The sequence below is a fragment of the Hyperoodon ampullatus genome (genome assembly GCF_949752795.1).
Source record: "Hyperoodon ampullatus genome assembly, chromosome: 6".
Classification (NCBI taxonomy): Eukaryota; Metazoa; Chordata; class Mammalia; order Artiodactyla; family Ziphiidae; genus Hyperoodon; species Hyperoodon ampullatus.
This window is the reverse complement of record NC_136919.1, coordinates 75,010,491-75,037,485: the sequence shown is the minus strand read 5'-3', so window position 1 is coordinate 75,037,485 and position 26,995 is coordinate 75,010,491. Positions and strand designations below refer to the sequence as shown.

Genomic DNA, 26,995 nt, shown 5'->3' with positions numbered 1-26,995 from the left:
TCCAGCGTTTCAGAGGGAAGAGGGGGAGTTGAGGTAAAAGGTTTACTCAGAGCTTTCACACTGTCGGGTGTCACATTCAGCACTGTCAAGGGTGGGAAGGACAGGCCAGCAATCCAAATTGCTGGAAGTATCTGGACCTTGACAGCAGTTAGGTGGGCTTTTACACCCAAGGATAGGGGCAGGGGTACAGATGGCTTGTATTTTTACTCATCACTTTGGGATCCTTCCCATAGCTCTCAAATGCAGATCTTGTTATTATGACTCTAGGAAAACACATTACTTAATCCTGCAATTTAAACAAAAATGGCCTTGGTTTTCAGTTTGAAATGCATAGCTCAGGTCAGCAGCAAGGTCTGTGCCTTGAAAGATTCCTGTTTCCTTTTCTAAATGGTTTAGCCAGAAGTAGCATTTATCAAATGCCACACGATCCGGTGTTTGGAGTATAGGTTTGCCCTTATTTTCATTCTCCTTTGCATCTGTTTGGATCCATCACAAGTGCAAAACAAGGTATTCTTGGAATAGTGAATGTTTTGTCCAAAAGAAGTCAAAGAGGAAAAAACGTTTCCTCTGGTGGGATAGGGTTTGGTTTTGTTTTTAAATGGGAAGACACACAACATAGGTGAAGTCTGTCCTCCAACTGTTCTTGCCCCAATGCTGCTGGAGTTAATCACTCAGTGTCCCCTGTGTCCCCGCTTTCTCTGCAAGGAAGGTGTCAAGGCAAATTGTGACCTGGTGGGGGTGGTCAGGCACTGGGGTACGCTGGCCACCAGTTAGAAAGGCTGTACGGTCTGCGAAAGAGCAGTAGGTGGGAGAACTCAGGTCCAGGCTTCCTGGATCTGAACTGACTTGGTCTGTTACTTTAAGACTTCTCACTTTTTTGTGCCTCAGAGTACACTTTAATAAATAGGAGACATAATGGCTTCTGTCTATACTTCAGAGGGACTGTAGACGGCAAAAGAAATGATCAACTTGAAAATGCTTTCCAGTCTTTTTAATGCATTCTTTTTTTTAAAAAATCAAGTATTTAGTAAGGACTTACTGTGTGCCTGGATCTTAAAAATCATTTTCTCATTACATTCTTTTAACAACCTTATGATTTAAATACTTGTTTGCATTTTTACTCAGGGGGAAACTGAAGTTCTGAGAAGTTTGTTAACTCTCTCACCCAGTTGATGAGCTGTAGATTCAGGGTTAGAACATAGATTTGTCAACTCTTAAATCATGCTAGCTTACCACACTGCAACATACAACAAATGTTAGTTTTTACCATTATGAGTATTACATGGCATTATAATATTCTCTTCTTTCTCTCTTAGGAAAAGCAGATGATGTTCTGAATGGAGATCATGACAGGGGACAAAAAGGTCCTTATTTTGTGGAGACCCCCTATGGTTATCAACTAGACTTAGATTTCCTCAAATACGTAGATGACATACAGAAAGGAAACACCATCAAGAAAGTGAACATCCAGAAGAGGCGGAAGCCATCTGTGCCATGCCCAGAAACCAGGGCCACACCTAGTCATCAAGGTGTGTGGACTTCCACTGAATCCCTCTCATCCTCCAACAGTGATGACAACAAGCAGTGCCCCAACTTCCTCCTAGCCCAAAGTGAAGTTACATCAACTCCAATCCCAAGGCCACCTGCCCCTCTGGAGACCTCACCCACTTTTCTTACCATCCCGGAAAGCCGACAGCTGCCACCACCATCCCCGCAACTCCCAAAGCACAACCTTCATGTCACCAAGACACTGATGGAGACCCGGAGAAGACTCGAACAGGAGAGAGTCACCATGCAGGTGGCACCTGGTGAGTTCCGAAGGCCCAGGCTGGCCAGTTTTGGAGGCATGGGCTCCACAAGCTCCCTCTCCTCATTTATGGGTTCTGGAAACCACAATCCTGCCATGCAGCAGCAGCAGAATGGATACCAAGGCAACGGGGATTATGGTGGCTATGCCCCAGCTGCTGCCACCACTTCTTCCATGGGGAGTTCCATCCGCCACAGCCCTCTGAGCTCAGGGATCTCCACTCCGGTGACCAACGTGAGCCCCATGCACCTGCAGCACATCCGTGAGCAGATGGCCATTGCCCTGAAACGCCTGAAGGAGCTAGAAGAGCAGGTGCGAACCATCCCTGTGCTCCAGGTAAAGATCTCTGTCTTGCAAGAGGAGAAAAGGCAGTTGGCTTCACAACTGAAAAACCACAGAGCTGCATCCCAGGACGATGTCTGTGGTGTGAGAAAGAGGTCCTACAGTGCTGGGAACGCATCCCAGCTGGAACACCTCTCCAGGACCCGGAGAAGCGGCGGGGAATTATACATTGACTATGAGGAGGGAGAAATGGAGGGCGCGGAGCGGAGCACCCAGAGGGTAAAGGAATTCCGGCAGCTCACAGCAGACATGCAGGCCCTGGAGCGGAAGATCCAGGACGGCAGCTGTGAGGCCGCCTCAGTGCTCAGGGAGAACGGGGAGTGTCGGCCTCGAGAGTGCCAGTCTGTGGCTGTGGGTGCTGATGAGAACATGGACAGCATTGTCGTGCGCCCCAGGGGCGCCGGGTCCTGTAAGGATGTTGCCGTAGGCACAGTCACCGAGACGAGGAATTCTGGGGTCAGCGTGACAGAAGCCATGCTTGGAGTGACTACTGAAGCCGACAAAGAAATTGAGCTGCAACAGCAGACCATAGAAGCCTTAAAGGAAAAGATCTATCGCCTGGAAGTACAGCTTAAAGAAACCACCCATGACCGGGAGATGACTAAACTCAAGCAAGAGCTGCAAGCTGCTGGCTCGAGAAAAAAAGTTGACAAAGCCATGATGGCCCAGCCGCTTGTTTTCAGCAAGGTGGTGGAGGCAGTGGTACCCACAAGAGACCAAATAGCTGGCAGTCACGTGGACGTGGTTGACACCTGTGTCGGGACCTGCGTGCAGACAAATAGCGTAGGCATCTCCTGTCAGCCCGATCGTGAGGATAAAGGGGTGGGGCCTGAGCTGCCCATGAATTGGTGGATTGTTAAGGAAAGTGTGGAAATGCATGACCGATGTACTGGGCGGTCCGTGGAGACGTGTGACAGAAGCGTGGGTGTGGACATCAGCGTCTGTGAAACAGGCAGCAACACGGAGGAGTCTGTGAACGACCTGACGCTCCTCAAGACCAACCTGAATCTCAAAGAAGTCCGCTCCATTGGCTGCGGGGATTGCTCTGTTGATGTGATCGTCTGCTCCCCAAGGGAGCGCCCCTCCCGGAGCGTGAACACGGAGGCCGTCAGCCAGGTAGAAGCTGCCGTCATGGCAGTGCCTCGAACCACGAGCCAGCACAGCAGCACGGTTCTAGAACAGGTGTCCCAGTTCACCAACACCGAGACAGCCACCCTCACAGAGTCCTGCACCAACACTTCCCTCAGCACCATGGACAAGCACACCAGCACCCGGACGGTGGAGATGCGGACCGTGGCGATCGGAGAAGGCCGCGTCAAGGACGTCAGCTCCGCTAAGATGCGGTCCATCGGAGTTGGAACGGTGCTCTCTGGCACCTCTGGGTTTGACAGGCCATCCTCTGTGAAGACCAAAGAGTCAGGCGTGGGGCAGATCAGTATTAACGACAACTATCTGGTTGGTCTGAAAATGAGGACCATAGCTTGTGGTCCTCCTCGGTTGACGGTGGGGCCAGCAGGCAGCCGGAGGAGTGTAGGGGTTGGGGATGAGCCTGTAGGAGAGTTCGTGGAGAGCCCCCAGCCCCAGGCTCCGTCCGGAATGGTGACAGGCTTGGATCACTACATTGAACGTGTCCAGAAGCTGCTGGCAGAGCAGCAGGCGCTGCTGGCTGAGAACTACAGTGAACTGGCAGAAGCTTTTGGGGAACCTCACTCACAGATCGGCTCCCTCAACTCCCAGCTCATCAACACCTTATCGTCAATCAACTCTGTCGTGAAGTCTGCAAGCGCTGAAGAGCTGAGGCCTGACTTCCTGAAAACCAGCCTGGGTAAGGTCACAGGTAGGTGGTGCTCCTGAGGGTCCTGGGAGTGAGAAAGGATGGGGACGGTGGAAATCCAGGAGGTAGGGATTTTTTTTTTTTTTTTTTTTTTTGCCTGGCGGAGCCATTTTTTGAAACCATGGAGAAAGCTTCAGAATGGTAATGGGTAGAATGAAAACCAAGAATCTAAATCCATAAGCAGCTCTGCTGATTCTCATTATCTGATAGTTTCATTAAGGCTAGAAGAAGAAAAGCATACTAGTGTTGGCTGGCTTAGGGGCTGTCTTCGGGGGCTGCTGGTTTGATAGGTGTCTTTCAGTTATTTACTGGCTCGTTTTATACAGTATGGCCTGAAAAAAAGTCCTGCCCTGTTTGTAACCACAATTACCAGTGTATGATCAATGAAAAAATACTGGTATGAAGGTTTTTAATTAAAACTTTTTATGAGGGGAGAGAGATTCCATTAATTCATGTATCAGTTCAACAAATAATGATTAAGTACCTGCTTTGTTTCAAACATAGGTATAGGCTCTTGTTTTCATGGTGCTTACATTTCCAGTTGGGGGCACAGGCAATAAACAATATACTTAAATATGTCAGGAGGTGATACGTGCTATGAAGGAAGGAACTCCACTTAGAGAAACTGTGAGTGGTGGCGGAGAGGTGAGGGCAGTTGGAGATGGCATGGTCCAGGAAGGCCTCTCTGACAAGGAGCCCCTGAGCCAGAACCCTGAGACAAGGGAGGCCTTTCCCACTGTTCATTTTGTTAGGTGCTTACATTTTTGTCTTTCTCATATTTTCCCTTATTCATTGGGATTCCTGCTCACCCTGGCTTTTCTTTTTTCTTTTTTTAAAAATAAATTTATTTATTTACTTTTGGCTGCATTGGATCTTCATTGCTGTGCGCGGGCTTTCTCTAGTTGCGGTGGCTTCTCTTTTTTTTTTTTTTTGTGGTACGTGGGCCTCTCACTGTTGTGGCCTCTCCCGCTGCGGAGCACAGGCTCCGGACGCGCAGGCTCAGCGGCCATGGCTCACAGGCCCAGCCGCTCTGCGGCATGTGGGATCCTCCCGGACCGGGGCAGCGGTGGCTTCTCTTGTTGCGCAGCATGGGCTCTAGGTGTGCGGGCTTCAGTAGTTGTGGCACGTGGGCTTCAGTAGTTGTGGCTCACGGGCTCTAGAGCGCAGGCTTAGTAGTTGTGGCACACGGGCCTAGTTGCTTCGCAGCATGTGGGGTCTTCCCAGACCAGGGCTCGAATCATCCTACCACTGGGTTCCATTCCTGGCTCTCCAGCTGTCACAAAGCAGCATGACCTGGGGAAGGAAAGTCATCCTTCTTTATACTTCCTTGTGAAATGGGCAGTCAAAGGGCATCCATCCTGTAAGGTTGTCAGTGTGTTCATCACTGGCCCCCAGTAAGCACAGGGTGGCCTTTGTCGTCCTGGGGGTGGTGCTGCTAGCACGTCCAGTGTGGTTTCTTTTGTTGATGTGCCAAAGTGTAGCTGAGGTTTGGGAAGTACTAAAAAAACACACTCTCTACTCTGGCCAAGTGCTACACATAAAATGAATTAAAATGCTTCAAATGATTGGTGTAGTGTGCATTAAATTTAATTTTATGTGAAAATGTGCAGTAGAGACTTAAATGTAACTTAATAAACAAAAAGTTCAAATTCTGTTTCCCTCTGTAACCAAAAGAGCAATGGTTAAAATAGACTGAAATAGATTATTTTTATATCTTCTGAGGTTTCACCTCCAAACCTGAATTAGTTAGTTTTTAGTAGCTGTGCTGTGGAACAGATAGCTTATTGTGGAAGAAAATTGAACATGACAGTGACAGCTGATGTATGACAGATTTTTTGCCTTTTGGAGTTAAAGAAGTCTAATAAATGTACAGGGAGTCATTTTAGAGTCAAGAGATTAAAATGATGTTTGAACCGAAGCAAGGTCTTAAGTAACTAATAATATGTCTGTTTCTACTTCTTTTTAAAAATCATGATGTCAGATGTTGAAGTCAAAATGAAACTCTTAAATACCTCCAGACACAGATGGTACAGTGCATCATCCGTTGTAAGAGCCTTTTCCTGCCAGCCTTCCTCCCTCCTCCCGAAACTGGGGTTTCTATTTCACATTCCTGCCATAAATATTCAGGTGAATCGTTGGAATAATCTGCCTGACACCCAGAGCATCAAGACCCAGAGAGGAGGTTTTGTCTGGCTGTGTTACAGTGTTTTTTGGTCTATTTCCAGTCACACTGACATTCCAGACATCACTATTTCGATCTGACCCTACACATGAACACCTAATTAATCAGCTAAAATGCAGGAGACCTACAACATTTGTGAACAAAAGTATAAATATTCTTCATAGAACTTATTTGATCATAGTGGCAGCTCCGTCTCAGAGCATGCAAGAACAACTTTAAATTATTTCTGTAATTCCCATCACATTTGTATTTTGCTTTAAAGTTCTAATGAAGGAATTAGGTTAGGAACTCAATCCAGAGAATTACATTTTTGTTATCTCGTGTGTGTTGTATGGGCTGGAAATGAAAGCAGTTCAGTGTAGTAGAGATCTCAACGTCTGCAGGCTGTGAAGAGTGAAGGTGTGTCAAATGTACTCCAGCTTATTGTTCACACCGAACACTGCAGAATATTGCTCACATACAGTCTAGAATACATTTCTGTACCAAAAGGAAAATGGAGTATAGAAAGGTAGTCATCTCAAACTTTCTTCCCCATATCAAATGATAGGAAGTTTGAGTTTGACATCACCAAAAAGAGCGTATAAATGATCACTTATGTGAACCTAGTACTTTAATTTAAAGAATTTAAGTTTGGGCTCCAAAGCCAGGTATTCTGGGTTCGAATTCCTTCTCGGCACTAGGACAGGTTGTCTTTGTTCCCCTACAGGGTTGAAATGAAGATTTAGTGTGTCAGTATGAGTAAAGCATTTGGGATAGTCTGCACCACAGAGGATAAATGCTGGCTCTCATCGCTGTTAACTGTTTTCTGTACTTGCAGAAATGGAAATGTAGATCTAGAACAAATTGCCAAACAAATGCGCTACAAATAGTCTTTTGCGTTTAATGCAAATTATTGTCTTCGTAATTCTGGCTGGCCATCGCCTTCCCCCACCCCCCAATTGTTACACCTCCCCAGCTAATAATTTTATCAAGATAAAGAAATATATCAATAACAATGGGAAAACACAAAATGAGTAGAATAAATTTTCAATTCAGATTCTCTCAGAATCTGTGTCAAAGCTCAAAATGAAGCCTAAAATTAAATTAGGTGTATATTAGTACCAAACCCAGAGAATTCTCTTCAGTTTTCCTAGGGTTGAAGATCTGAGGGTATTGCTTTTTAGTATGCAAAAGAGCATTATTTTTATCAGCATAATAATAATGCCTAACACTCCTATTCAATTTCTTGAAGTTATAACTGGAGTATGTGCTCATAACACATTAACAGTTCAGAAAGCATACAATACTGAGAGCCTCCCACATGCTCTCATGGGGTAACCCCTTGTGTGTTTGGTGTGTACAGTGTGCAGGTCTGTATTTTAGAGACATTCTGTTTTGACAGCATTTGAATCGTACATATTCTCCTATGTATTTTTCACATGAAACATCACAAACATTTTTTCAGGATTTAAGAGACAATGTCACAGTTTTGATGCAGCTGGAATTTGGTGGTAATCAAAGATGATCTGTAAAGTAGTTTTAATTACTATTAGTATGAGTTTCATGTATTTAATATTTTCTTTCATGGAATTAAAAGGTTAAGAGGAAATAAGTTTCTCAGAAACCTCAGGGAAAAAATTGTTTATTCTTTCTGTAAATCAATTGGATTGTTTTGGTTTGAGGAGTGGGTTACTTTTTTTTTTTTTCCTTTTCCTTTTTCCCTCTGGAGAGAGAAAATTCTAGACAAATGACTTGCAGTTACAAATACTCTAAAAATATGTAACTGTCTCTGAGCAAATAACAAACAGAACTATCTATAACAGTGGAACTTAACTGCCTGCCACATGATTTATAGAAAATTCATCTCTCATACCGGAATAAAAGAACTGCTTTTTAAATCAGCTTCCATATTTGCACTCTTAGTTTTCTTGGGCTTGCTAAAAAAAATTTATGAACTTGAAGTCATTCCCGTAACTGTGAAAGCAATTTTGTAGACAGAGATCTGAGCCAAAGCAAAAGCAGGGAAAATTAAGTCATTACAAAATACCATTTCTAGTTAGTTTTCTTAGTTCAAATCATATACCATTTACTTGTCCCAGTACCTTTCTTTAAAATCACAATTTTCTTTTAGTAAATGCTACAAGCATTGAATAATCCAAACCAAATGTTTCTGGAACCCTGTGGTGTGTGATAGCATGATGTGAAAGTCCATTGACCCGGAGGTCAGAGAGCTGACATCTGGTTCTGGCTGCCCAAGAACTTGCAATAACACTTTAGCGGGGTTTGGGCTGCCGTGTCCTCCTGTGTCATGAGAGGGTAGGATTAGATTTTTCTTGCTTGGGCCCTTTCAGCAGAATTATTCTGTAAAAGTAGCTCTTCACCAGGCTGCCCATCAGATTCATCTGAAGAACTTTTTTTCCCCAAATTCATGAGTTTTCTGCTGCCACCCACTGCTACCACCAACGACTCAATAGGCACACTTGGGCCCTATTTCAGGGAAATACTGTTGGAATAAACAGCCTTAAAGTGAGTCTTATTAATCTGGGCTCCATAGCTTCATGAATAGTTTTGTGTTTGGAATTTTTGTGAAGAAAGTGCATGATTTTTATCAGATTCTCAGAAGGGATAGTTGACCCTCAGAGACTGAAATTACAGATCTAGGACATCTGTTACAGACCTTGGGAAAAAGCACTTCAGCCCCGAGGAAGATCTTTTACAAAGATTTAAAATCCACCACTTTGTGAGCCCTTCAGTTGACACTTGTTTGAAAATCTTCTTCTTTTAAACTGATGCTTTATCGTTTTAAATGGGTATTAGTGAAATGTATGCACTCTGGAAAAAGATGCATGTTTACTTTGACACTTTTACTCTGAATGAATCTGTAAAGTATATAGTTCATTTCTGGCTAACGCATGGAGATTGGTGTTTTTTAAGAACAGAAATGGCGGGCTTCCCTGGTGGCGCAGTGGTTGAGAGCCCGCCTGCCGATGCAGGGGACGCGGGTTCGTGCCCCGGTCCGGGAGGATCCCACATGCCGCGAAGCAGCTAGACCCGTGAGCCATGGCCGCTGAGCCTGTGCGTCCGGAGCCTGTGCTCCGCAACGGGAGAGGCCACAACAGTGAGAGGCCCACGTACCGCAAAAAAAAAAAAAAAAAAAAAAAAAAAGAACAGAAATGGCTTTAAGTTTCTGGATGTCCAGTCATAAACGATGAAAGAATTGTTGGTATTGGGTGATGGTTACAACTGTTTGTTCTTCCTCCAATCAGCGAGTCGTTTTTATCTCAGTAAAGATGTTTAAAGTCTGCTCTGTTCCCATCTCTATTCAGGTCAATTGATAGCTATGCATTCAGTGTCAACTATATGCAAAGTGTGGTACTAAAGCAGAGAGAGAGAGAAAGTGGTCGAAGCCTTGAACTTGCAATCCAGTTGGGAAGCCAAGACACTTATACCAGAAATATGAATGATAACCTATGGGGGGTATATATTAGCCACCAAATAATGTGAAAATAAAAGTGCTTGAAGCTTTCAGTTGCCATTAAGCTCTCTGAGGTTTAGGGAAGAGATGAGTTTAGTGTGGAGAGGACAACGACGTTAGCTGCATCTGGAAGAACACAGAGCACATCTGTTTAACCCAACAGTTAATGCAGCCTGTCAGCGTGGGTTTTCTGGGTCAGGTCTTGGGTTGGTGTGTAATTAAATGTGGGTGGCGTTGTGGTGAGGGAGAATCTGATTCTTAATCCACTCAGCATTTTGATTTCTAAGTACCCACTTTTAGATACATTCATGACAGCTATCTGGTATGTTCTCAGGAAAATATTAAAGTGGCCCTAGAAATTATTACACTGCGGCTCTTACCATTTAGTGGCTTTATGTTGGTGGCCACACGCATTGGTATTCAGGCAGAGTTCTGAGCCAAGAGCCTGCAAACAGAAAGGGATTGTCCTTTCTCCTCCATCAAAGCTACATACTTTCCCCTCACAGGTAATGTGTACCAAATAAAGAAGGTGATCCTTCATGAATAATCCCTACTGTCTATTCCCCAAACCAACATGTGGGCTGAAAAGGGTGAATTTGTGCTCAAGCCCTTTTCCTTATGGAAAAACTAGAAGTGTTATTTTAGACCTCTTTGAATTCTTAATTACACTTCGGGAAAATGCCTAAATGATTGAACGGCCTCCATTTGACTCAGAAATTTCAGTCCTACCTTTTTGACAAGTAAGCTAGATGTTCTTTAAAAATCAAATCAGAATGTTTAAATGAAAATTTGGCACAATAACATGGTTAATTAGTTGGCCGCACTGTTCATAATTGTGCTTTTAGAAGGCACTTGGCATTATAAATAAAAATATGAGTCATCGTGCCAGAAGCATTGCAGTATGTGAGCAGGGCAACTTTTAAGATCCATTTAAATATATTTTTAAATATCAATTTTCTAACAGATTTAGAAACAGATTTCTATATACCAACAACTAATACCCATTCCAGGTGGATAAATATCACAGAGGAAACTGGAGAAGGTGATCTCTTTAAAAATTTCTCCATCTCTATTTTTCATTGATTTTTTTAAAATATCAAGTACTTTGCTTTAACTTTTCTAAAGTCAAAAACATAAAGAAAGTTTTCCTTTCAAGTTACTTATTTTTCATTACAGTTTGCCTTAGCTAGTAGTATAATTATCCAGGTATTAAATGCTAAGTGTACTTTCGAATTAGAATTAATACTTCAAGGATGCTTTTATTTTCCAGAACACTGAGATTTCTGTCATTTGCTGTCTTTTACTTATCACTAATCTGGTCAAGTCATAAAATGAAGCTCATGCTTTATTGGCATTTATGACCATTATAAGTTTGAGTTAACGACCGAAGACCACACAGTTGCCCACTCCCCTGTTCACTAACTCCCCAGTGGTGCCTTCGGAAACTTGTTGTGCCCTGGGGGGAATTTTGAGCAGCTAAGCCATAGTACCAGACTTATGAAGGTGTTTGGTGATTACTCCTGTTGTTTTACCCTTATTGTTTGCATAGCATTTACTGTTGGTCATGGACTTCTACCATTAGTGGTCCAGGGCTGCTAACTAAACCAACAATAATTCCTAATAATTCACATGGTCCAAGTTGATGGAGCGAAACCGGAGGGAAGTCTAAACTCTTGTTTTTGGCAGTCAAGTTTCACATTGTTTTCAGCAAATTTTTGATTGGTTAATTTAATTCACTGGTTCTCAATCCTAGCTGCACATTAGAATCGTTTGCAGAGCTTTTAAAAATTGCTAATACTTGGGCCCACCTGCAGATACTTCATTGTATCTGTATTTTTAAAAGCTTCGCCCCCAACTCAGGTGACTCTAAAGGGCAGCCAGGGTTGAGACCGTTGAATTTTGTTGGCCACTTTATTTTTGGCTTTCTTGGCTGCACTCTTCCTGTGTTTTACTGAAACACAGCAGTCATTTGTCAGTCGTAGGCTGGTGCGTGTGTCATCTTATGTGTGCCCGCTAACCACAATGGATCTTTATCAAGTTCAGACAATTGTTTCTCGGTCACTCAAGAGAGCCAGAGTTTCAACACCATCTAAAAAACATTTTCTGGCAATAAAGGTGACAAATTTCCTCTGATCCAGCTAATGAGAACTAGTTTAATGCTTAGCGTTGTTCTTTGCCTTGCTAGTTAGTCTTAACAGAATCCCTGTGACTTTCCATTGAATTACACAGGCATTTATTTAAGGCTTTCCATTGTCCAGCACTGTTCAGAGCACTGAAGAGGACCCCAGGTAAGAATGTAGCATGGAGGAACTCAGGGACTTCCCTTCTCACAGAGCGAACACATGTGAGACCAAGGAAACGGAGGGCAGGGTATATTTTGGTCTGGACAGTAAGTGCTGCAGAGCAGTGAGGGGAAAAGATCTTTGTGGAGTGGTATCACAGGAAGAAGACTAGAGGAAATAGAAATGGTGCCAAGCCTTGAAAAGAATATGGGTAGAATTCTGCTGGTAAAGAAAGCTGAAATTCTAGGCCGGTAGGACAGTCTAGTAAGGAAGGGCACAGAGGTGGGAGTCATTAAGTCACCAGACCACTCCGAATGAGTAGAGGGTAGGAGCTGTTGAGCAGTTAAACTACCCCAGGAAAGAAGAAGCTGTCCGTGTTCACTGTGAAGGATCCTCAGATGCCTGCTTGAGAGGGTGGACCTTGATTGGAGAAGCTTTAAAAAGCCCTCGTTTACAAAACTAAGTTCTGGAGAAGAGGAGTATTTGCCTCCAGTGGGAAGATTATCTGGAAAAGGGCAGCAGGTGGGAAGTGTGGATTTACTGGGTTGTTAGAAATGTTCTATTTCTGAATTAGGGAGGTGCTAACACAGGCATGTACATTTCCAAAAATTCATCAAACTCTACACTGAAATTCTGTGCATTTTACTCTATATACATTATACCTCAATTTAAAAATATTTTTTAAAGCTGTGTTTAGAAGGAAAGAGAACCTATGGATTAAAAGACTTAAAAACCATAGCAGCCAGTGGAAATACAGGACTGAAGTTCTGATTCAAGCACTCTATAAAAAATTTTTTAAGAGATCATTGGAGAAATGTGAATACTGACCAGATATGTGATCATTTTAAATTCTCTTTTTTTAGATTTGATAGTTTTAGCTTTATACTTACTTTTTGAGAACTGTGTTAGGAATATATACTAAAATATTTATGAATGAAAGTGGTAGGGTCTTCAGCTTGTGCTTCAGAGGAATCCAGTGTGAGTGGTTGGAGGAGGTGTAGATGAGCCCAGATAGCTGATCATTATTGAAGCTAGTGCTGGGGACAGAGGGGTTTATTATACTGTTGTCTACTTCTGTGGCTGTTTAAGGTTTCAATAACAATAAAAACTATGTATTTGCATTTTGAAAATCATTGTTGGTCCTTGAATGGAGAAGTGGTTAGTGAAAGTGTTTCTCTAGGGAGTATTCTGGTACTTGAGGATTAACATACTGAGACTCTTTGGAGGTTACTGCAGTAATTTCAAAGTAATGATGAATGAAGTTGGAAAAGGAGGAATGAAGACAAATGCCTTGCTTTGTTTACTTCAAGTAAGGCAAAGGCACTTGAGACATTTCTTATTTGCTGTTAGGGGGACACATCAGGTCGTGGGGGCAATTGAATATTATTTGGAGGACTACGGTTAGTACTGTCTGTGTGTGCTGGGGAGGGAGGTGGATTTGTGAAGGAATCACCAGGGAGCACCCCGTTCCTCCGGAGCTAGAGGAGGGAGCATTGTGAGTGGACAAAGTACCATTCGCAGAATTAGGAAATGTCAGCCACACTAAAAATTCTGTGATATACTTGTGTGTGTGTGTGTGTGTGTGTGTGTATAAATTACGTAACAATAATACAATTTTTCTGCTTCACCAGTAAACAAATATTTTTTTAATGTAGTTTCATTTTTTTTTTTTTTAGAAATTTATTTATTTTTTATTTGTTTATTTTTGGCTGCGTTGGGTCTTCGTTGCCACGCACAAACTTTCTCTAGTTGCGGCGAGCGGGAGCTACTCTTCGTTGCGGTGCACGGGCTTCTCTTGTTGTGGAGCACGGCCTCTAGGCACGCGGGCTTCAGTAGTTGCGGCACGCAGGCTGAGTAGTTGTGGGTCGCGGGCTCTAGAGCGCAGGCTCAGTAGTTGTGGTGCACAGGCTTAGTTGCTCCGCAGCATGTGGGATCTTCCCGGACCAGGGATCGAACCCGTGTCCCTTGCACTGGCAGGTGGATTCTTTACCACTGTGCCACCAGGGAAGTCCAGTAAACAAATATTAAGTACCTAACATATGTAAAAGCAATCTAGAAGATGTGGTGAGAGAAACAAAGTTGATTAGAACCATGTGGCACCCTCAAAATATTTACAGACAAGAAGGGAGTCTTAAGACAATCACACGAATCAACTACTACATTGTATTATAGATCTCATAAGAGAGTCTGAAAGATGGGCCATGAGAGTTCAGAGAAAGGAGAATTAATTTCTGGTAGGGAGATGAGGGAAGGCTCGGAAGAGGAAGCGATGGGAAGGTTGGCCATGTGAGGGAGGGTGGGGAAGGAACATCACCAGGTAGAAGAAAAAAACTAAGAAAATAAGCTTTTGTGCTCTTAGGAGAATAAGAGACCCCACTTTCTACACTGGGAGGAGTTCCATCTACTGGGGTGCAGTTCGCACCCCAAAAAGGACCACAGGTATAGTGGGAAATAAACTTGGAGAGGTAAGTTGGTGCCGAGTGGCAGATGGTGTAGAATCTGGCTAAATAGTATGGACTACGTTTCCTGAGTGGTGGGGAGCTTTTTAGGTTTTTCAGGTTTCGTTTTAGCTGGAGTAAGGATGGGATTTGAGCTGAGTGGGAGTTCTACTTTGCAACAGTGCGGGAGAGGGGGAAATGTGAAGGAAAGGGGACAGTCAGGATGCTACACTGGTGGCCCAGGCCAAAGTTAGGTGGTAGCACCAGAACAGAGAGAAGAGAGGCACTGTGGAGTTTGACCAATCAAGATGTGGTCATAACGGGAAGGGATCACAGTCAAGAAGGCCTTGGGGGTTTGATTTTGGATGGCTTGGCTATTAATGCCAATTATGCAAAAAGAAAACACCAGAAAAGCACTTGAGGAAAGGATGAGTTGCAAGATTTTTTTTTTTATACCATTTAGCCCATTTTATTTGGTCCTAGCATCACACACTTCTACAACCTTCTCCTTCCTGACAGGCAGTAATTTGGAATACACCTGTAAGTGTGGAAGTCTTCAATCAGGAGGACCATTAAACTCCCAGACATCCCGGCATGAGCAAGAGGTGGGGACCACAGAAGGGAAGCCCATCAGCAGCCAGGATACCTTCCCCACTCAGGAAAGCACGCTGTCTCCAGTGAACCTGACAGACGACCAGATAGCCGCTGGCCTCTATGGTAACTTTCCTCACTCACGGCCCCTCTCGGCATCAGGGTTCTAGGACCAGAGTTGTCAGCATTCCAGTCTAATGCCAGCGTGCCTTATAAATTGACCTGGAAGAATGATTACACAGTTGTTAGGAAGGTAGACCTAGAATATCTTTAAGATTATCAAAGAAAGCCATGCAGTCCCCTTAAGAAAACTCATCTGATGTTGCAAATGACAAAATATTTTAAACAGCATTTCACTCTTTCATAGTCTGGCAGGTATAAATTTTTTTCCAGGTTATCTCAACTGAAAAACAAAGGACTAATAATCCCTCTCTTAGTGCCTAGATGGTTTCTGAGGATCAGGTGAGACGTGACGTCACTTTATAAACAGTAAAGCCTGATACAGATGCTAGTTGTCACTGCTTTTGTTATGTCTGGAAGGACGAATGGATTTTTTTTTTCCATTTAAAGAACATTATTAATGGAACTTTAAAGTATTTTCTTTGCACGCACACAATTTTCCAGTGGATTTTGGGCAAGTTTCTCATATATACATGCCAAGATCTATATTAACATGAATAAAAAAATAAATGTACATGAAGAAAGAGTACCTATTCACTTAACTTTGTATGGGTATGAGTTGTATTAATTTTGATCACCATGATTCACTTTTCCACAGTATGTACAAATAATGAAAGTACACTGAAGTCCATCATGAAGAAGAAAGATGCCAACAAAGATGCAAATGGAGCGAAAAAGAATCTTCAGTTTGTTGGCATTAATGGAGGGTAAGGAAAGATGGTGGTACTAGTGTTTATACGCGGTCTGTCTGTTTCCTTTGCCTCCTGCCTACTCAAGTCATATTTAAAGGTGCCTAGTCTGGGATGCTACCACATCTGGGTGACGGAAGATTCCCTCCTCAGAAAGGTGCATTTGGGCTTCCCTTCTCTCTTCTTGCTATCTTTAAGGATATTTCACTCTTGAAAGGATACATGATGAAGCTGAGTAATTTACATCTTCTCACCTCTGATCTGAAACAAATGGCCTTCAACAAAAGCAACAGGCAGCAGGTTCCCTGTTGGACAGCTTGTACTTAACTGTATCAGAACTGAGCAACAACCAGAGACTGAGAACATCACTCCATGGTCCAGGGATAGTCATCCACTCCTTCAGAATGGGTTGTTTTGCTTAGCTCTCCATGTTTACAAACAAAATAGTAGGGCCTTTCACCTGAAGAGTAACCTCGCCATGCCATCAGTTATTTGCTTTCTAAATAGAATGTGTTTTAGTTGTTTATTCCTTCTCCTTTAATTGGCCCAGATAAATAGTTAAGCCTGTTTGTCCTCCTACAGTTGAATCAAAGCAATTAATCTATTAATCCATTCATGGCCTTGGCAAGAAAGCAATAGTGCAGAGTTAGTTGAGATAACATTTATAGTAGGGCGTACCACAAAGATATAACAGTGCTGTCAGTTTTCTAGATGTTTAACGTTTTATTGGGTAATATGTCCCACAGTTTGGAGAGTGTGTACCAGAGAAACTATTGGTAACTTACATTATATGTTCACCTTGAACACTGGGAAAATTAATGGTACAAAATAAGAAGAATGAAAGGGGGAAAGAAAAAGAACAGGAAAGATGAAAAACTACAGACTTGGTTTCCATAAAATGAATTTCCTCTGATTTATATTAAGCCAGAGGTGCTGTATATATACATATTTTTTTTTCTGCAAGTGGTATGTGATACCACTTGGCAACCTAGGTTATTCCTTGTAAGTGAGAACCCATTCAAAACCACCAGACTTCTAAATAGACCTTACTCCGAACTTCTAAGTACAGGCTCTAAAACCACTGATGAAATTTCTGGAGTCAGTTAGCAGGTTTCCCTTCATAAACATTTCTGTCACTGGGTCTTTATGGGCACACCTTGCATCTCCTGAACTCCCAATTGCCACCTAGGTATGAAACCACTTCAAGTGATGATTCCAGCTCAGATGAAAGCTCTTCTTCCGAGTCAGAAGACGAGTGCGATGTCCCTGAGTATCCTCCTGAGGAAGAGGAGGAGGAAGAGGAGGACGAAGACACTCGGGGAAAGGCAGAAGGCCACCATGCAGTTAATGTGGAAGGTTTCACGTCCAACAGGGTGGAAGATGAAATGCAGGTTCCAGAATGTGAACCTGAGAAGGTGGAAATCAGAGAGAGGTGTGGTACATTCCCCCCGTCCCCTCACCCTTCCCATGTTTGATGTACTTCGGCAGTAGAATTGGCCGATTAGGAGACTGTGCAGTTGAATCTATGAGTTTGGTCTTTCCACTCACCAAAGGAGGGCTGCACTTTACCTGTGCCTCAGAGGTCTGTACCTCTTGTCATGATGCTAATAAATACAAGTGCAAAAATGATAACTGCTAGATCTCTTATAGTAGCAAAGGGAAGGGCTTGATATCTGTTCACCTTTGTTTAACTATTTGCTATCTAATATTATATGTGGAGTCACCATCCACATAATTGTTAAGCACCACTAAAGCTTCCATTGTTTGAACAACCCACCTTATATTTAAAGGTATATTAGAATTTTTTGTGACCAACACATTTCACATTTTAAAGTTTCAGATTTTATCATTAGCCATTTATCCTCATACAGGTGTCAGTACTGTTATTACAGGATCACTGTGTGTGAGAGGAACAGTTTTTGGCCTCAACCAAAGATCACATTTACTATAAAGATGATGTAATCAGTCACATGCCCATATTTTGTTGCTCATTGAGTGATTGGGAACACCACAAGAATGGGTTTGGGAATGTTGTAAACAGCAGCTGAAATATCAAATAAACACTCTGGTTGGCTGAAACATGTACCTAAAAGTGTAGTCAATTTTAAAGACTTAACAAATATGGAATTGATGCTTATAAAACAGAAGAGAGTAGAACAGTTGGAAATTTCAGCATGGTTTTTCACCATGTGAAGTGTAACTAGAACATTTCAGAAAACTTATCTCTCATTTGGCAAATGAATGTTTAACTGCATTAACACAAGGTAAGTGTCTTTATATTTCCAAGTATTTTCAAATGGCTCAATAACTTGACATCTGTTGGTTTTTTTTGAACAGCTTTATTGAGGTATAATTTATATACCATATGTCATCTGACTTTTAAGTTTATATTTTCATGTGGGTTAAACAAACACGTCTTGAGTCACCAAATGTGATTTCAGATGTGTGGTCCGCTGGTCAGCATAATGGGTAGGTGGTAATTCAGACCTCTTCAACCCCTCAAGAGTAAAAATATTTTTAAGAATTTAGAACAAAAGGAGCAAAAAATATCCAAGTGTTATTCCATAACGTCACACAGGCCAGAGTGGTGAAGCCGAAAGCTACCCTCATGAAAAGATCCGAGCTCTGGCTGGAGGCCTTGGCTCTGTATGGTAACATCAGTCTTCGGACGCCTAGACTCCACCAGGCAAGCGCTAGCAGCACCACAACCTGCCAAGGTTGACTTGGGGCCTCCGGTCTTGTAAAGGGTTATAGAGTTTGAGGTAAAAATGCCTTTCCTTTTGTGGCCAGTCATGAGCTCTCTTTCTTTTATTCTTTCCTCTTTTAGATATGAACTAAGTGAAAAGATGTTGTCTGCATGCAACTTACTGAAAAATAACATAAATGACCCCAAAGCTTTGACCAGCAAGGATATGGTGAGTCTGACCTACAGACACTGTCCCCAGTCTGTACAAAGTGGCTGAGTGGACACCACAGTTAAGGCCTCTCTAGCCTGCCCCTGAGCTGTTGTTGCCTGCACGCTTTTCCCCCAGACTATTCCTAGTGTGTGGGGGCAGAGTGAATATCCTGCTGCCCTGCTCACCAGACCACCCTGTGAACGTTTCCCTCAGGCCTGATCTCCTTTCAGATCTCCTTTCTCCACCCTGTACTTTGCTTGGGAGCTGAGCATCTGCGAGAGGCATATAGTTGCACATGGAAAGGAGGGCTAATTTCACTCATTCGTCATCTTTCTGCATGTCCTGTTGCTTACAGAACCTTGTGATCTAGGGAGCAGAATCCCAGAATTTTTTAAGTTAGCCTTTGTTTTTTTTTTTTTTTGCGGTAGGCGGGCCTCTCACTGTTGTGGCCTCTCCCCTCGCGGAGCACAGGCTCCAGAGCACAGGCTCAGTGGCCATGGCTCACGGGCCCAGCCGCTCCGCGGCATGTGGGATCCTCCCGGACCGGGGCACGAACCCGTGTCCCCTGCATCGGCAGACGGACTCTCAACCACCAGGGAAGCCCTAGCCTTTGTTTTTAAGAGAAACCTATCTGGACCGAGGACAGCATTCCTTTCAATTATGAAACTGCATATTATGTTCTGATGTGGAATGCAGGCAGTCGCTATTTTTAAACCTAGAAATAACTGCACTTATCTTCTCGCAGCTTGAGATTCAGAAGCAAAGATGGTGGTGGTTGCCTTAGGGAGCATGAATAGCATAACATAGGACAGATAAATGTTTCCATGGCAATGGTGACTCTGATATCCTTTACAAGTATTGCTCTCCCGTGCATTGGTGACATTTAGATGTGTGGCTTCTTTCATAGGTTAGACCAGCCTTCTGGTTGACAGCTCTATTCAGTGCATTGAGAAAGTGTAGCATCTCATGCTATTTTAGATAGTAATGTGCATTTGAATCTTTGCATATTAGCAGTAGAGTTAATATGAAAGTTTTATGCTAAATAACTTAAGTCTGCAGCTGGTGAGAAAGTTGTTTCATAGGTCTCACGGGTTTATAGAATTATGAAACCAAAATGTTAAGACTAGAAGGGATTTATGGAATTATCTAACGCTGGAAAGGCAAATAGTCTTCCTCATACAACAAACACAATCTGAAGGAGAATTGGTGATGGCTGGCACAGGCATGAGAAGTACATGGGTGCCTGTGTGTACGAGGCCACTCTATTCTGGTCCATCCTGCTTTAACTGAGGCCCTAAAGATTACGAGTCTTGCCTGGAATGTCAACTGCTAGTTAATGCTGGGACTAGATTATACCTATCTTAAGTACTGGTCCATGTTTTGTTTATCCCAGCTAAAGCATATTACCTTATTATATGGCATCTTTTTTTTTTAATTATGGTATCTTCTTCTATTTGTTTATATTGCTATAGAAACTTAAATTTATCAGAGCCAGCTGAATCTTGACATTCAAATACTGTGCTGAAAAAGGAGCATGGCAATGATGTTTATAGAAGGAAATACTAAACGAAGTCCCTGGCCTGGACATGGATCTACATGTTGAGCTCCACCAGTATAGACTAAGTGCCTGTCTATGCCTTGGTCACAAATAGTAAAACCAGGAAAGGTCACTGCAGTGTTAATGTTTCCCACTAGGTTTAACCTGAACTTAAAACTGGTGCTTTCAGACCCCAGATTTTATAGCTTTAATACACTTTTTCTTTTACCCTCCCCAAAATACTAGGTTATGTGGTCCTCAGGGAGGACTTTACATTTTTGTAGCCCCAATTGTCAAGCATTTTGTCGGGCACGTACTCCAGGATTGGTACATTTTTTTGTTGATTGGATATTCATTCAGTAAAGAAGTGTTTAAAGTGCTGTGCTGTGAAAAGTCTTGGACATGTGAATGATCACAATGCCAGGGCCCTGTAACCATGTCAGGACACTGAATATGTAGCTCTAACTGAGTTCGACACCCAGACGCCATAATTTCCCTTCTTTCTGTGTGAAGCATCCAAAAAATGAAATCTGAATATGTGAAAGAGTGAGCAGAAGAAAAGAAAAATTAGGTGAATTATTTCCTGGCCAGGACCCTTTTCCTCCAGTCACCCAAACTATGATTGAATTGGATACACCTGAATAATTAGTAGCAGGAAGATAAAGAGATGGGTGTGTTCTGTAATCCCAGTTCCACCTTTTCTATAGAAAGAAGACTACATGGGTTCTGGTGCTTTTGACATAAGCTTTCCATCTTTCTTGATTTATTTTTAAACTTTTAAAGAACAAGCAAAGCACAAATGAATGATAAACTCATATGAAAGAGGGCCCATGAAAAAAGCACTGTAGTTTCCCCCATCACCAGCACTGGCTCTGCCCAGTCTACATTGAACTTCATGTCCAAGTTTGACTTGATCATCCATGAAACAAATGCCAAGTTCATGTGTCTACAGCCTAAGGGAAAGCAAGTGGGGCTGATGACCAGATACAGATGATCCTAATGGGAAAAAGTAATTTGTTTCAGACTTGCTTTTTATTCCCTTTCTGTGGTTGAACGTTTGTATTTGGGATGGAGTAGGAATTGGTTTGCCTGCATGGTTATGATCTCCCAGCCTAGTGCTGTGGAGATGCTGAAAGAGTTGAAGTTGGTCTGGACAGGAAGGAAGCAGCATAATTGTGTTAAGTAATTTCTCCTGTCCTGATGACTATGAAAATCATTTGCAAGGCCAGCATACCTACATAATATTAATAGTTCAATAATAAATGGAGCCTGGCTTAAGTGGTTTACATGTGTTGCCTCATTTATCCTCATCACAAACACTGTGAAGGAAAGGTATTTTTATTATCCCCATTTTGCAGATGAGGAAACTGAGGCACAGAATAAGTATCTTCCCCAGCGTCAAACAGCTCGTCAGTAGCAGAGTCAGAATTTGAACCTCGGTGGTATAATTCTTGCACAGTGCTATAGGCCTGTTTTATAGAAGTTACAATATGTGTGTGTGTTAAAATCAGGAAGGATACTTCAGTTTGGAATTTGAGGCTTCTCTGAGAGCTCTGGGTTTCATTAGTTGTTTTTTGAGAGCAAATTCTATTTGCACACACTTTTGACTATAAAAGGCCTGGTTTCTTAGGCTTTCAGCTAGGTCTCAGAAATGTCTATAAATAGAAGAACTAATGGCCAATGGCTCGGTGTTTTGGCAGCGGTTCTGTCTGAACACTCTCCAGCACGAGTGGTTCCGCGTGTCCAGTCAGAAGTCAGCCATCCCAGCCATGGTGGGGGACTACATAGCCGCTTTTGAGGCCATCTCCCCAGACGTCCTGCGTCACATCATCAACATGGCGGACGGGAATGGCAACACCGCCCTCCATTACAGTGTGTCCCACTCCAACTTCGAGATTGTGAAGCTGCTCTTGGACGCTGGTACGTTGGTTGTCCCTGTCTCTTCTCAAACAGACTTGGGTTGTGACTCATTTAGAAGGAGCTGGTCAATCCACTCCCCAGTTCTGTGACCATCCTAAAAGCCTTTTCATTGCTTTCCCCCGTGATATGGCAAGAATCATTCTTGAGTCATTCATGGGAGGCTTGAGGTTTAAACAAAACGGGGTGACACAGATCCCAGATCTGTTTTGAAAGGAGGTGTTGAGGATGTTCGTGCTGCAGTTGAGCTGTGTTCAGATGAGTTGTATCCCTGGTAACACACATGACTCATGTTCCTGCCTGAACTGAATCACGCAGGCTTGGTGGGTTCAGTCTCAAGAGGCAGAATGCTGCGCCTGGGGCCAGAGTCAAAGCTGTAGTGTTTGTGAGCTGCTCTCTTTGTCCTTGTTCCATGACTCCTCTCCAGCCGCCTTGCAGAGCCGTGCAGTTAGTCAAGATGGGGGCCAAGCAAAGCCACTGTAACAGATTGTGGTAGAATCAACACCATTCCCGCCAAAATACACCCTGTTCCTGGGGAATCAGCATAGAGAAAAGAAAACGTTATTCTTACATCTGAACCATAGTAACGAGAACAGTGAAAATTTTTGTCCGTAATTGGAATTTGCTTTTCCAGAATATAGCCAGTGCATGTATTAAACATGGAGTGAGGGGGTGGCACTTGCGACACAGTGAGCTTTCAACGTTTTGTTCAAATGGAACAGCCCTGTGATACATTGAGTCTCTAAATCACTTTTTTATTTTTGAAATACATATTTTTACTTCTACTATAACTGATACGGAATTCACAGTACCTCAGTCAATTAATGAGAACACAATGTGAACATCTGATTGAGAATATGCAATACAATTGTCCAATCTTCCCATTCTGCTTCTTGACCCAACTGTCCAATTTTTGTCTACTCTGTTTTGGGAATGTTGGATTAAGGCACAGAAGAAACCAAACAGATTTATCTTTTTTTTCTCTTCTAAGTTTGCTTGTCCCCAGTTTAGGGGCCATGTTAGGATAAAACTGTTTCCAGCTTAAAGGAAGGAATTCCAAGCCTCCTTCCTTTCAGACTTGCCAGACTATAAACAGAGCTGGTGATACTGTCAGCCGGAGTTACTGTTTAAACAGAGAAGTGGATGATATCCAGGAAAGCTAAGAACAAGATTTCAGGATTGCCCCTGAAAGTAACAGTTTAATCCACCCTTAGAAAATTTGCATGGACAAGATATTTTGGTAAATTAAACTATTTTAATTCCATTGTTGGATAGCTTTGGTTAATCACTTTTCTGGATTTACTTCACTTTTTACTGCTCACCATATAGACTGAGATTGTGGCTTCATAAAGCATGTTTGTGAATCTAGGATACTTTGCAGTTCAACCACCAGTTGCAAACAGGAGGTGCTGTGAGAGAGCTTGCTGTCATTTCTCATGAAATAGAAAAAATTTTTTTTCTTTGGTTTGGTATCAAACATCTCTCACATTTCCTTCTGAGTCACTCCGGGACTTTGACTACCTAAGGCCATTTCACTGGGCTTTTCTAAACTCCATACCTTTAGTTCATGGGGACAACTGATGCTGTGAGGAGATGGCTCCTCCCTGAAGAGACTCATGTCTTTGCAGATGTATGTAACGTGGATCACCAGAACAAGGCGGGGTATACCCCCATCATGCTGGCAGCCCTTGCCGCTGTGGAAGCAGAGAAGGACATGCGAGTTGTGGAAGAACTCTTTGCCTGTGGGGACGTGAACGCCAAAGCCAGCCAGGTGAACGCGCTTGCTTCCAGGGTTTGTGCCGGCTGATGTAGCTCTGACCTGCACGGGTGCCCCTGCCGTGCTCTCGCCCCTCAGCACAGTCCATGCGGCTGCCCGGTGGTCCTTATGACCAAACACACCAAGGAAACACTGGCTTAACTTCACACTGGGAACTTCTCCCTCCATTACCTCGCATTCTCTCTGGAGTAGTGTGCATGTGGACCATGGGTCAGCCTGCCTGTAAGTGACTAGGGATCCCCACCATGTACCTGGTGACCACTGTTTCCTGACTGTCTCCATGTTATAGCACCTTCATGCCCGGTACAGAGTGCCTCTCATCCAAATGTGTTCACAGTTGACTTGTGACCACCTTCTGAACTTCCCAGCTCCTTGCTGTCATGAGACAGATCCTCCAAGCTAAAGGGAAAAATTAACTCATTACTTTATGGTCTTACTTATTAGCTCATAGCTCACGAGAAACTAGTTTTTTCCAGTGCCTTTCCACCACTGGGCCCCAAGTAATTCCATGTCCACGTTTCCCCCTGTCATCACTCTCCCTCCTCCCCTTCCCCCGGCACAGCCCCACTGCAGGTCACACACTGCCAGCCCAGCATGTGCTTCTGAAGTCCGCTGTCATTTCTTTCCACAGGCAGGACAGACAGCCCTCATGCTGGCTGTCAGTCATGGGCGGATAGACATGGTGAAGGGTCTGCTGGCCTGTGGGGCTGACGTCAACATCCAGGATGACGAGGGCTCCACCGCCCTGATGTGTGCCAGCGAGCACGGGCACGTGGAGATCGTCAACCTGCTCCTGGCCCAGCCAGGCTGCAATGGCCACCTGGAGGACAATGTAAGCTGTCTCCAATGGTCCTGCAGGCCCCTGGCCTGGACACAGTTGCGGGGTGGGGGGTTGGTTCTGTGAGTGCTGCTTGACCAGGGGAGAGAACAAATCCTCCTTTATTCTCCTCAGGGATTTGTGTTGCCATCCAGGCCACTTCCCTTCATGGCCCAGCATGGTAGCATTTACTGTTTGCAAACTAATACTCCCATTAACTAAAGCCAAAGGCAGAAAGATAAATAGGCCTCACTCCAAACATTTATAAAAGGAAGAAGGTGATGGGCATGTATGAGAACCAGTATACTGAAGTGGAATAAACAGATGTACAATACAGAATCAAATGTAGCAGGCAGTGTAGGCAACAAATGGATACACTACGAAGAGAGGACCAGGCCCCCGGTCCACTTGGAAACCCTTCACCAGGGCCCATCAGAGTAAATAATCGGTGACATTTTATCAGCTAGGGGATCCAGACCATCTTGGCTTCTTTTCAGCACATCTTCGCACTCCCACTCGGGCTGTTCCCATCATCGTCACTCTCATCTCCTTCCTCTCCCCGTTCCCAAGCTGTCCCGTTCCCAGATAACCCCTTGACTGGAAAACATTCCAAGGAAACCTGCTGCTCTGGATGTCTCCAAACCAAAGGGGAGGAGTACCAATAAGTCACAGCACAGGAACTAACATTTAGGTGGCGACATGGTTCAAAGGTCCAAAGGTCCCAGAGGTCTGGCTGGGTTGCTTCTGTTTTTGAAAGTTTATCTCTGTGGAGCACAGGTTTGGACCAGAGCTTCCATCAGCCCCAAACACTAAAAAGCCTAGAGGGAAAACATTCCCCTTTGCACTAAACTTGAGATCCTCGTGGGCCCACGCCAACAGGAAGAGCGAATCAGTGCAGGTATTTACTGGCAGGAAGGACTGACTGGTTTCTGCAGTTGCAGTGACCTCCCCCAGGAGCACGTGAGCTGCGGTTGCACCAGATTCCCTTTACTTCCACTGCAGCCGAGGGCCAGTTTCCAACTTCTCTTTCCTTAAGAACAGTCTATGTTTCGTGTGCCTTGTTTTTGTTTGTTTGCTTTTACTTCTACTCTTAGCAAAGAACAGCTGGTAGATCTAATAATAAGAGGCCATTGCGCCACAGTAACTTGCAGAAATCCTGGTTCCCTCTGCCCGTTGTCTACTTCCTTATCCTTAAAGGAACGGGAGGGCACCCAGCTGGCCTCCAGAAGAAAAGTTAACTCCCAGAATTCAGAGTGGGAGGGAGGACCATAAGGTTCAAACCACACACAAATTGTTTCCTGCTGCTGGTGACCAGAAGGGCATCCTTATTCCAAGACTAGACAGAAAATAAGTTGTGCTGTTTTTTGTCTTTTTATTGTTACTACTTTTTTTTTTTTTTTTTTTTTGCGGTACGCAGGCCTCTCACTGTTGTGGCCTCTCCCGCTGCGGAGCACAGGTTCCGAACGCGCAGGCTCAGCAGCCATGGCTCACGGGCCCAGCCGCTCCACGGCATGTGGGATCTTCCCAGACCGGGGCACGAACCCGCGTCCCCTGCATTGGCAGGTGGACTCCCAACCACTGTGCCACCAGGGAAGCCCCCTATTGTTACTACTTTTGATTGAGGTAGAGTTGATGTCCAGAATGCTATTTTTGTCTTGATGCATCTTTATATCCATCTGAGTTCCTGCATCTTAATGGAAAGCAAACATTTAACTGAACATTTTTCTTTCCCATATTTAGTGTTTCCCCTCGTATTTCCATAAGATACGTTTCTGCAAGGCAGCAGGATGTGGTGCTTACATGTAGATGTGGCTCGGAGCTTTCTACAGGGGTGGTTAGGGCTGTAGGATCAGCTCCCTCCCCAAGAGGAAAGTTAAGAGATCCTTGGCAGATTGCAGGGCATCAAAACAGACCACGCTACTTGACCGCTCGTTTGTAATTATAAGGGAAAAAAAAACACTAAATTATGTTTCTACCCCCTACCTTCACCTTCTGCCCCCTGCTGGTGGGCAGCCTGCTTTTGTTGAGTCTCCATGGTGTGCAGACCTACACACTAAGTACCATGAAGCAACAACAAAGGCAATAATGGGGTGATTCTTGTCTGAGGGCAGGGTAGGGGCTGTGCCTCTGTCATCCTTGTATCCTTCAGGGCTAGCACCTAGAGGTCCAGAAAAGTTTCCTAAAAGACTGAACAAATGGCTAGATTGGGGAACCTTATCTAATTGAAAGAGTTTTGTGTTGTTACCTTTTG

General features: G+C 43.7%; 1 protein-coding gene across 4 annotated transcripts in view; it reads left to right on the top strand.

Annotated features, from left to right (window-relative positions):
• Window positions 1-26,995, top strand: part of KANK1 (KN motif and ankyrin repeat domains 1) — a gene marked incomplete at both ends in the record, with an annotated part of 58,028 nt that overhangs the window by 30,240 nt on the left and 793 nt on the right. For 2 of the 4 annotated variants that reach the window (XM_079706271.1, XM_079706272.1), the window contains 8 exons: window positions 1,317-3,990; window positions 14,863-15,056; window positions 15,709-15,817; window positions 16,989-17,231; window positions 18,627-18,714; window positions 21,934-22,153; window positions 23,779-23,921; window positions 24,559-24,759. In XM_079706271.1, coding sequence (XP_079562397.1) covers window positions 1,317-3,990; window positions 14,863-15,056; window positions 15,709-15,817; window positions 16,989-17,231; window positions 18,627-18,714; window positions 21,934-22,153; window positions 23,779-23,921; window positions 24,559-24,759 — 3,872 coding nt within the window. The remainder of the gene's footprint in view (window positions 1-1,316; window positions 3,991-14,862; window positions 15,057-15,708; window positions 15,818-16,988; window positions 17,232-18,626; window positions 18,715-21,933; window positions 22,154-23,778; window positions 23,922-24,558; window positions 24,760-26,995) is intronic. The other 2 variants (XM_079706270.1, XM_079706273.1) reach the window with 2 other exon arrangements.